The 10,892-nt window shown below is 32.7% G+C and overlaps 1 protein-coding gene across 4 annotated transcripts; it reads right to left on the reverse strand.

Moving 5' to 3' along the window:
* Nucleotides 1-332: 332 nt before the first annotated feature.
* LOC126660515 (phosphatidylinositol 4-phosphate 5-kinase 7) lies at nucleotides 333-8,684 on the reverse strand. 4 transcript variants are annotated; one of them, XM_050354072.2, is made up of 10 exons: nucleotides 8,596-8,684; nucleotides 7,533-7,590; nucleotides 6,291-7,430; nucleotides 5,612-5,779; nucleotides 4,775-4,940; nucleotides 3,548-3,658; nucleotides 3,264-3,451; nucleotides 2,163-2,317; nucleotides 1,589-1,754; nucleotides 333-817 (listed from the first exon to the last, which is right to left on the reverse strand). In XM_050354072.2, the coding sequence occupies exons 2-10, from the start codon at nucleotides 7,574-7,576 to the stop codon at nucleotides 538-540; spliced, it is 2,418 nt and encodes an 805-aa protein (XP_050210029.1). In that variant the 5' UTR covers nucleotides 7,577-7,590; nucleotides 8,596-8,684; the 3' UTR covers nucleotides 333-537. The 4 variants fall into 4 exon arrangements, with proteins under 4 accessions (XP_050210029.1, XP_050210028.1, XP_050210026.1 ...); XM_050354071.2 differs by lacking the exon at nucleotides 8,596-8,684 and adding an exon at nucleotides 8,206-8,584 and having other exon boundaries at nucleotides 7,533-7,608; XM_050354069.2 differs by lacking the exon at nucleotides 8,596-8,684 and adding an exon at nucleotides 8,206-8,583.
* Nucleotides 8,685-10,892: the final 2,208 nt, after the last annotated feature.

A 10,892-nucleotide genomic window follows, 5' to 3' on the forward strand; every position in this document is an offset into this window, starting at 1 on the left:
AACTGTAAATTACGATATATATATGTGGACTCAGAGTAATTTGCTCATAAAAGAATGAACCACATTGTCGTTCGGCCACTTTAATTTTTTTAGCAAAGTGACATGTATTTAGTTCAAAAAATAAAAATAAAAAAACATTATCTGACTTCTTTAAAGTTATAAAAAGATATATCAAATACAACAATTTATTAATAAAATTTATTTATTTATTAAATATTAACTCATCAATAATTTATTGGAATTTTTTAGTTGAATTTTTAATCTTAAAAGAGGAGAAAAAGAAACGAGGCACAGATAATTTTTTGGTACTTTGTTCAAATGAATCAACGTCGTTTCGAACAATATTTTCATTAGAATTTCTGCATAAACTTAATATGCTTGATCTTTCTATACAAAATATATTTGTAAAAGAATTTTGTATTGAGAGCAGGCATAAAAAAAATACATAATTGAAGATCTTTCAATTGTAAGAAGAATAAAAAAAAGGGAAATACTTACCTAAATAACAATAATAAAAATGTAAACCTTTTCATCTTTTCATAGTTTCTCAGGGAAAACTTTCTGCTGCAAGAACTTGAGGAACCGGTCGGCGTACAACTTCGGCTCAACGGCAGAAATAGATAAAGGGTCAAACTTCAATGACTTATATTTATTCTCAACTTTCTTTGTTACATTGTACTCTTGCAATATATCAATTATGCCCATGTAGAGGACCACGTCGTAGACCTCAAAAAGTTCAACCTCCATGGAATCAACCTCCTGTCGGAGTTTACGGCTAGCTTGAGCTGGCATATTTACTCCTAACTGCACTCGCAATCTGCGTATCGCAAATTATCAGCAATCAAATTCAAACTAACAACTCATATCTCACATTTTACAATACGCGATGATTTGCTGAACTTCGATGAATATGCTAAGAATTGAAGTACAAATTCAGATTCCGGGATGGTCAAAAGTATATATCTATAAATTAGTAAACTCAACCCGAACCAGACACACTTGCCATGAGACTTGATCCAGACAGTATAAAGAATTTTAGTAGTGAAGTATGTGGCAAATCGATAGAATTAAAATAATTAGATAATTCATTATCATTATAATTATGGATAATATTATTAAACCCTTGAGATTAGATCAAACTAACGGAGTCCCACTTAACTTTCAAAAAATCAATTTACTAACCCCTCCGTGAGTTAACTCTATTAGTCGACTTGGTCAAAAGGTTTGACTGTCATAATTAAAGTTCAATTTGGTCCTTGAACTTTTTTTTCTTCATAAAATCATAAAAATCAAAATAATTTTAGCCTCAGGGGGCTTTAAGTAATTTGTCCCATGTATTTATTCTCCTCTTTAAGAGAGAGCACAGCAAGTCCACAACTCCCTACTAGTTACCATTTAAAAGCTTATTTGAAAGATCAGATTGACAATGCCAAAGCCATATGTAATACAAGTAACTAAACATGCTAAGTAATATACCAAAAATATGTTGAAGTTATGCGGTGATTAGCACGCAAGTGAAAATAGCCATCCGTATCATTTGCGCGTTTCTCAACATAGCGCATCAAACATATAACTAAAATGAGTTTACCTTCCTGTGCCGGGCAGTAAGAGATCAACTTCCTTCGCACCGACAGAATATGCTCTCAGCGTATTCCCCCTTATGTGAGGACCAGGTGCTGTGTTGACAGAGTTGGGTTCATGCGTAACTAGGAGCAACCCTGTCGGAATGAAGGGCTCCCCTTGCGAAGTTATACCTAGTTAAAGCAACACATTAGCTGCAGTCTATCCAAAATAGTAATTTTGGTCTGAAACTAAGATCGTATGGTGCCATATTATCAAGAATGGGTAGCAGATACTTGTACGTGCACATGAACACAAATTCATTCTTGCAGAAAGGAGCTATACAATTACATATCATATAACTAGAGTGAATTTTTATTTTTATTTTTAAAAAAGGGGCATCTATTGACATGACCATAGAAACTCTGGTAATTGGTATTTATAACCACATATAGTTTCTGAAAAACCATAGTTCTAAGTCCTATGTCTCACCAAATTACTTGCACTCGTAAGAACTTATTTGTGAATCTACCAAATCTACACATCAAAAGAGAAACAATTGATATTATTGGTAAAGTTGTTATCATGGAAATGACACCTACCTTCTCCGGAAGGTAAATTCTCTGGATTCGGCAATGCACCAGTAGATTCTAGTATAGCCTTCAACTGCTCAGGCGCTCTAAAATGTAATCCCAATAGAAGACTGTAATCGATAATATGTTGAGATTGTAGGAACAAACAATCTTCAGAAAGTTGTCTGCATAAAGACAAAAGATATCCACCAGTAATCAGAAGATCAAGAACACTTGGACAAACAATCAATACTAAGAGAGGGAAAGGCTATTCTATATATTCATTTGGTTGAAGAATATAATTATTTTATTTGGTCTAAATACTCAAATGTTGAGTCTAAGGGAGAGGCCCAGTTGAGATTAAACCAATATCAACTTTATTTGAGAATACATGTACTTGGTCAAATTTTAATGGCAAGGCTAGGGGGAGCCGCTGGATTCGAGAAAAAAAGAGCAGAAAACAAATTAATGAAAATGCAGGCTTATTCGGTCCGATCTCAATACAAAATATATAAGTTCTATCGCCTAGTGTATTCCTATCGGGAAAAGATCATCCTGTAAACTTACGACATTTACTTTCAGCCGAAATCAAACATTTCAAGATTCATTTGACAACTAGAAATTTTTTGCAAATCAAGACTGAAGTTTGTGATTTGATTTGCAATTAACCCGAGATCAAATGTGAAAACTAGAATTGTTTTTGCAATTATATTACACATTCCAAATTCAAATTTCCATTAAGTTGTTTTAGCATTTCTGATGAAAATAGTTAGGGATACAAAAATATAAGACACTAACTCATATACTGGATTTTCTGATGGTAAAGAAAATAATCTTAACAGTTTTTATGAACCAAAAGTATGCCACAAAGCAATGAGCATAGGACAATCAACATAAGTTATTTAACCCGAACATTGGACCGGTTCTTAAAGGTACACAAGTTACAAACCCGCAACTCTCTCTCAAACCAAAGGATAATAGTCTTACTATTCTGTATAAACAACAGAGCCCATTTAGCCCGATCTAATTAACATTTGTTTATTATTTTGTTATAGAGCAAAGCTATTTTTTGATGCAAGTACTCTGTGGCATAGCAGAAGTTACATAATTGAAGCCTGAAGATGGACTCACCTGAAGAGGGACTCCCGCAACAATTTATCCATCTGAAATTCATATGTAAGATCGAGATCTTTTAAGGTGGTATTCGCTTGAATTTTATCAGCATCTGTAAATCTTCCATGAGTTGACCCCTTCAGATCATAGCATCTATGTATTTTCAATTCCGTGCAAAACATATTTCCCATGACCACAAAGCGTACCTATATACAAAACGGAAGAAAACAACACAAGAGACCAAAGCCTCATTATTCAATAATCAGAAGAAAGAAATGAAGACAATAAGACAGCGACAGTACCTTTCTTCCACCTCTTAATTTTATTCGGTGGACGCCAAAAAACTTTGTTATTAGAGTATTTTCATGCCTTCCTACATGATCATAATAGTTGGGCAGCATCCTGAGAAAGAACTACATAGAAGAAAAATAGTGGATATCATTTCATTGACCACATAATTAATGACCAGACAATTTTACCATAATATATATTAGGATGTAAAAGAATCAAAAACTTGTATTTTAAACACATGTAGATTGATCTCGCTATACCTTGCTTTTGATATTGGACTCGTACCAAAAGCACACTTTCATTTAGAATACCATTACTGCCACTATTTTCTCAAGCTAGGTTCTGTACTCCTCTAAAACATTTCGTGACACCAAAGACTCATTATTCATAAAATCAAGTTGAAAAGAAGTGAAAATAAACAAAACCTTCCCTTGCGTTATTAATTTTCTTTTTTCAAGCATCATCTTATAACAATGTTTTAAAGTTTCACACCTTTTATTTCTTATTTTCATTTGTGCTAGATTATATTTTGTGATGTATACCTGTGACAACGATGAGCTTCATAATGCTAGATAGTCTATGCAAAATCAAATGCAACTCCCTCTCATAGGTGGAGTAGCATGTAAATAGTCCACTGAAATCTCAATTGGAAAGAAAGGACTGTATATCCTTTTCCAATTAAATTATTTAAAGGGATCACTATTGAGATAATAATAAGCAATTCTTCTTATTACTATAACAAGAAGAAGGGAATAGCTCAAAGGCTGCATGATGAAGTAGCATGTCTTCGCAGCTTAATGTATATTGCCAAGCTATTTTTGATTAGATAATTATCAGAAAAATGAAGCTAGAAGTTTTGGCTTTAACAAAATTGGCCAAAGGTACAAAAAAACCATTCTGTATATTCAAAATAAGCCCTTTTAGTTTTTTTGCCACTTAGGCCCTCAATTTTTTCAAACGTTGCAAAAAACCCTTAATTTTTTTGAAAAGAGCATTGAAGCCCTTTTAATTTATTTTTTGACACTTAACCCCTTGCATTTTTAGTTATTTCTGTGGGTTTTTTTTCAAGTGTGGTTTTTTTTTCAAGCATTTAAAAATATAAAGGGCCTAAGTGGCCAAGAGAAAACTAAAAGGCTTATGTGCTCTTTCCGAATAACTTGAAGGGTTTGTTTGTACCTTATGCCTTTCATCATCATCTAATAATTTTAAGGAAAAAAAATTGGAAGTAGAAAATAAACCTTGAGTTCAGATTTCTTTAATGTTTTAATCACAAATCTATCATCATGAGAAAGATAGAAGATACTGCCACTTTTCCCTGGAGAAGAAAGCTCCCTTAGACCATCATCACCACAAATGGACATCATATATTCAGCTGCATCTAATTTAAACATCTCCCTCAGATTCCTGCGATCATGATTGCACATGCACTCAGAAAGTAACCCAATAATTACATTAAGATATGCAAAACTTCAGCAGTCCCACGAACTGCTATTAGAGTTTATAATTATAACTTAATAAGTATGATCAAACCTTTAAAGTGGGTAAAGAAACAAAACGTGCAACTGTCTTACAACCAACAAAATAAACACAAACATGATTCATGGATGGTGGTAATGTGAAGCACAAACAAAAATATGTTCATCTTGTAACCAAAGTTCGTTAGTACCATACTCAAATATCTATGTTTTTACAGATGGTTGTTGGGGACACTCATATCCAGGAAACTAGGGAATGAACAGCATTAGTTGACAATGGCATACATTTGAGAGTGTTTATCCCACACAACGGATGCGCCACGTCTTTTTTATAACAAGCCAATAAACATTTGCGACAGAGAATCTTTATTTATTACTTATTTTTTTTATCATTAAATATTCATACATGGCAAACGCCTTATTGGTCTGTTACACAAATGACGTGGCACAACCGTTGCATTGGATAATTATTCTACATTTGAGATCAAGTGAAATGACACAGCATTACCTTCAACTAGCTATTCAGCCGAGGGCTAATCCGTGCTGCTGTAAATGTATTTTGTTTTCATAGCAAATGATGGAAAAAGAGTTGCCAAATACCTGAAGACCATAGGGCAATAGTCTTTCCAGTAGAAGTCAATAGAATAGTGCGGAGGTGTAAACTGGGAACCCTTTCTGGGGAAATACATGCTTATTCTAGCCCGATCTCCAAAATCAGAGGTTCGAACTTCACGCCTAGGCACTGGTGTGATCTTGCCAACAGTATATCTGAGAACTTCAAATAGAGAATTTTAAAATGTACGAAGTATAAAAAACAATTCTAGCAGTGCGTGCTACAAATATATATCGAACTGGACAAAAAGAAACTAAGTTCTTGGTCAAAAGCAATTTACGCTAATTAAATAAAATAGGAGTGAGGAGTTACATTGTGTCATAGGATTTTATTTTTTTAAAAAGTCATCATCAACCAACTCACAGTTTAATGATCTGAGCTGAATCACAATGCAAGAATGCTAAATACCAAAGTATTTAAGATGAAGACCCCATTTTCAGGGGATATTTTTGCCTAGAACATGACGACTTCGATAACTAAAACTAGCTCTCTTTCACAAATCAAAAGTATCACTTGAATAATAACATTACACTATTAAGGTTCTCGAAAACAAGACAGATAGTAAACTTAAATGGTGAGATAATTATGGACCAATTCATCGATTATCTTGAGAACGAGAAACTATTCACCAGATAAATACCAGACAAAAGGGTAGACTTCCATTACCTGATACCAAGCTGCAAATTGAGCATCAGATAATAGCTCTGATGGCCCTCAAAAAAGTCCACGCATGAATTCTTTTTAACTTTGACTTGAAATTTACTTTTTTGTTTACTTTTACTTGATTTTTCTACAGTTTTAATTCTCTCTTTGACCAACACTCCTTGCATGTATTCTCTTTCATAAATTACAGTACTTTTACCCTGCAACTCTTTTTGAGCAACGTCTGAGGCCTCGGAAAACATGTGTGATGACTCATTACTTATTAATTCTCTGGAAGACTCAGAAGGAGCCAATTTGTCATTTAATGAATAGGTTCTGCGGTTCATTCGACCTGAAGAGCCACAAGGAGCACAATTCTCATCTAATGAGTTTGTTCCGCATTTCGGTTGACCTGAAGTTTTGAACATTCCGCCAACTGAGATTTTCTCAGAAAAACTGCGCATGACACTTGGTTTTGGAACCTCTTCCTGCACTGAATTTAGCGATGAGCTGTGAGACAATGAACTTCTTCCACTCTCATCGTGACCTAGAGAAGTACACCACCGCCTTAAAGACGGAAGCTTAGTTCCGGCAGGATAGAAGGTTCCTTTACCATCCTTTAAACCCCGACTCCAGGTCCCAAAGTAACATCCCCCATCTGCAAACATATAAACTCCAGAACCATTTCTTAAATTATTTAACCAATAGCCATCGAAAAGATCACCATTTTCCCATTTCATGACTCCTCGCTCGTTCATTTTTCCACCTTTCCAATTCCCTATGTACGTGTGTCCACTATTCCAAGAATACTTACCACTACCTTCATGCACTCCCTCCTTCCACGAACCTTCATAAATATCTGAATTACTATACTCTTTCCTTCCTAGCCCATGCTGTATATTCATCCTCCAAGCTCCTCTATATTGAGATCTGTCAGGCCCGATTAAGGTGCCAAATCCATGAAGGTAGCCACCACAGAAATCGCCTTCATAGTTTGCTCCCGATGGCCAGATTATCCGCCCTTTTCCGGTCATTTTACCCTCTTCCCAATCACCCTGGTAGACTGTTCCATCAGTCCATGTATATTTTCCTTTTCCATGAGGAAGCACTCCTTTAAACTCGCCACTGTAGGTATCTTTGTTTGATAAGACTGTAGCATCAAGCCTAGGAAAGTTCAAAAACAAAAGAGCTTACGCATATTACAGATTGTTGTATCATGTATGTAGCGAGATACCGTAGAGAAGCGAAGAAAGACAAGAGCAGTACCTTTCATTATCTTCTTGGTTTAGCAACTGCTTTAAGCCCACCATTTGCAGTTTTGGCTCTGAAACAACAAAAAATACTGTTCAAAAAATTATAATTTCAACATAAGTCCTCCAAATTTAACTAATATCACATATCAACATCCAATATTATTTCAAGTTCAATCCTTTTTGTCTCTATCAGACAAATTTTACTAACATGCTAAGCAGTTGTTACAGCCAAAAGCAAATGTTTTCATAGATATCAAACAGCTTCTTGATTCTTCATTTATCACAGAAAAAACAAACATAGATCTTCTTGCAATTGAACAGGATTTCACAGCCACTGTCCCTATCATAGATAGTAAATTTGCAGCAATTCGCTTCAAATATAAACCCTGAATCACCTAGAAGAAAAATAATAAATTGCCAGCTAATTACAACAAAACATTTCTTAATCAATCACTTTCACTAGCTAACTTTTGCAATTGCATCCCAAATTTCTTTCATTACTAGAAACTGCTGACTGTAATACCAATTGAAAAAGAGACAGCCTTTAGATAATGACCCAATTCAATTCTTACATCAAACCATCCCCCATCATAAGCTAAACCAACTCAAAACTAATAATAAAAGAAAACCCAAATCCAAAAACATTCAAAAAGAACAAAAGATTGAAGCTTTAAATCAAAACTCACCTGAATAACACAGAATTTCATCAACCAACCAATCAATCCATGCTCACCCTTAAAACTCTCATGAACCCAGATGAGAATGAATCAAGAAAACCCCCCAAAAAAGATTAAAATTCAAGAAGAGCCCAGAAACAAGGAGGTGAAAAAGATTAGAAAAAACAAACTCTAAATCTTGTCTGCATCAGAAAATTCCTCCCCACTCTCATTCTTTTATGTACAGCAACACTTTAAAAGTATCCCAATCTCCAAGAAATGAAAGTGAATAGTTTCCTAAGGTTGAGTTAGTTAAAATATGTAAAAAGTGGAGGTTTGGTTGAGTTGGGCCATGCATGGAGTTGGCTTTTCACTTTGAGGATTTAAACTCAGACTCAAAGGACAAGGAGAGCATATCACCTGCTTGCAGCTACCTCGAATATTGACACGTGTTCTGATGCCGCCACGTTCTTTTCACCACAACAGTGTTTGACACACACAGACGAGTTCTTGCTTTTTAGTATTTTCTTTATTTGGTAAAATTAGGTCTTCTTTAGCTAATATTCTCTCTTCATTAATTGTAAAGATCACATGTTCAATGCAAATTAATTCATTTTTGGGTAGTTAAATGTTTGGAGAATTTAACTATGGAATAAATTTTAATGTTTAAAATGTTATAAAATAAATTTTAATATTGTCTAGATCCGTTTTTCGGCAATTTTTAACATATGTACTAGACAATCCAACATTTTAAAACAGTTCAATTACTTATAAATTAAAAATATATAATAGTGTAAGCGATGAGTAGCAAACTGTTAGGTCGTGAGTTCGATTCTTCCCACAGATGCACCCCCCTCCCCAAATTATCAAAAAAAAAAAATTAACTAATTAAACTATAATTACCAGTATGTATCAGGATTAGTTGATTTTGATAGATTATAGTTGTAATAAAAACCATGAAAAATATTATGGTCGTCGCACTAATACCACTGACATTGCTTAAAAATATGGTAAAAATAAAATAATATTAGACTAATTTAATTAATGGATTAGGAATGTTTTCTAATTCTAATTTTTTTAGTTTTTTATAATTTTAAGATTTTTTAGATTTATAATTTTTTAGTTTTTTTTATCATAAAGTGAAAAGGTTAAAAGAGTTTGTAGGTCCAAATTAAAATTTAAATTTTTTATCAATGAGTTATAGTTCAAATGGTATTAGCGTTAAGCAGGAAATTGCTAGGTCGTGGGTTCGATTCTTCCCACAAAGCGCTCCCTCTTTTCCAATTATTAAAAAAAAAACTTAAAAATATTGATGATAAAAGGCTCAAATGACAAAAGTTATGGGCGGGGGATTATTAGTCAAATTTTAGGGTTCAACTCATTTTTCAAAATTTCTAATAAGGTTCATGCTAATTGAGTGTAATTAAGAAATAAAATAATCCTACTAATAACAAAAAAAATGTTTATAATACTCACATGAACCTGCGTATTTCGTCGTTGATCAAATATTTTATGGGTCCCATGTGACATGTTGACGGCTATTGGTCGATACGACATGGAACAATGTGTCTGAGCTGTACCTGATTTTCCATTTTTCATATTTATATTATGATGTGCTATTAATAGTAAATAATTAGAAATAACAATAAATAAATAAAGTGCAATGTCGTTTGATAAGAAAAGAAAAGCATAAATATTGGACAGCGTGGGACTGATGTTGTAACGTCCTAAACGACAGAAGGGAAACAGCACTTGGTTGGTGTTTTTATGAGTAAATTATTTTAAAACTACTCAAATATATACTATATTATAATAATTTTTATTTTTATTTTTATTTAAAAATTAAACTGTATAATTTTTAATTTTAATTTTATTAATGATTTAATCGCTACTTTTACTTTTGATGTTCATCAATTGAGTCTAAAAGATTTTAACTAAAAAAATTCAATTTCAATTTCAGTTTCAATTTCAATTTAATTCTTATATTTATTATTAATAAAAAAACGTAAATAAAAATAACGACTTGAGAACGAGAAAGGGAAAGGAGTATTGATGCATATATATATATATATATATATATATATATATATATATAAAAGCTAATATAGCTACTGATAAGTTTGCGGCTCTTGATATTTCAAATTGATGAATTTTGTATTTGTAAAGACAATAAATTTGTTTGGCGTGGAGTGGATTATAAAAACAAATAAATAATTTGATATATTTGTGATATAGTCCAATTAGGCAAGTATAATGAGAAATTTTCTAGAATTATTTTAAAAAAATTAATATTAACGATATTTGATTTTTTAACTCCTTTATATGTTATATATTTTTAATTTATTAAAATGATCTGTTTTAGTTTTTCTAATTTTGAAAATATGTTTTTTATTTTTTAATTTTATGTCTTTTTTTTATAAATTTTGTACTTTTTTGTTTTTTTCTGGTGGTGTTTTTCTATAATGTATTTATAGTGTTTTTATAGTGTATTTGTATGATATTTTTAGCGTGTATACACCATAAAAACTAAATCAATTCATTGTGTATGAAATTAGTAAAAGAAACACCATAAAAACTAAAGCAATTCAACCTTAAAGTGTTCTCTGCTCTCTCTCCTCACCAAACAGCAGTCATCTTCCTCTTTTTGCCATGGGAGGTGATTTTTAGGCCTTCTTAGGCTAAAAATCACCTCCCTAAATTCATTATTTAGCTTGTAT

The sequence above is a fragment of the Mercurialis annua genome, linkage group LG8 (genome assembly GCF_937616625.2).
Source record: "Mercurialis annua linkage group LG8, ddMerAnnu1.2, whole genome shotgun sequence".
Taxonomy (NCBI): Eukaryota; Viridiplantae; Streptophyta; class Magnoliopsida; order Malpighiales; family Euphorbiaceae; genus Mercurialis; species Mercurialis annua.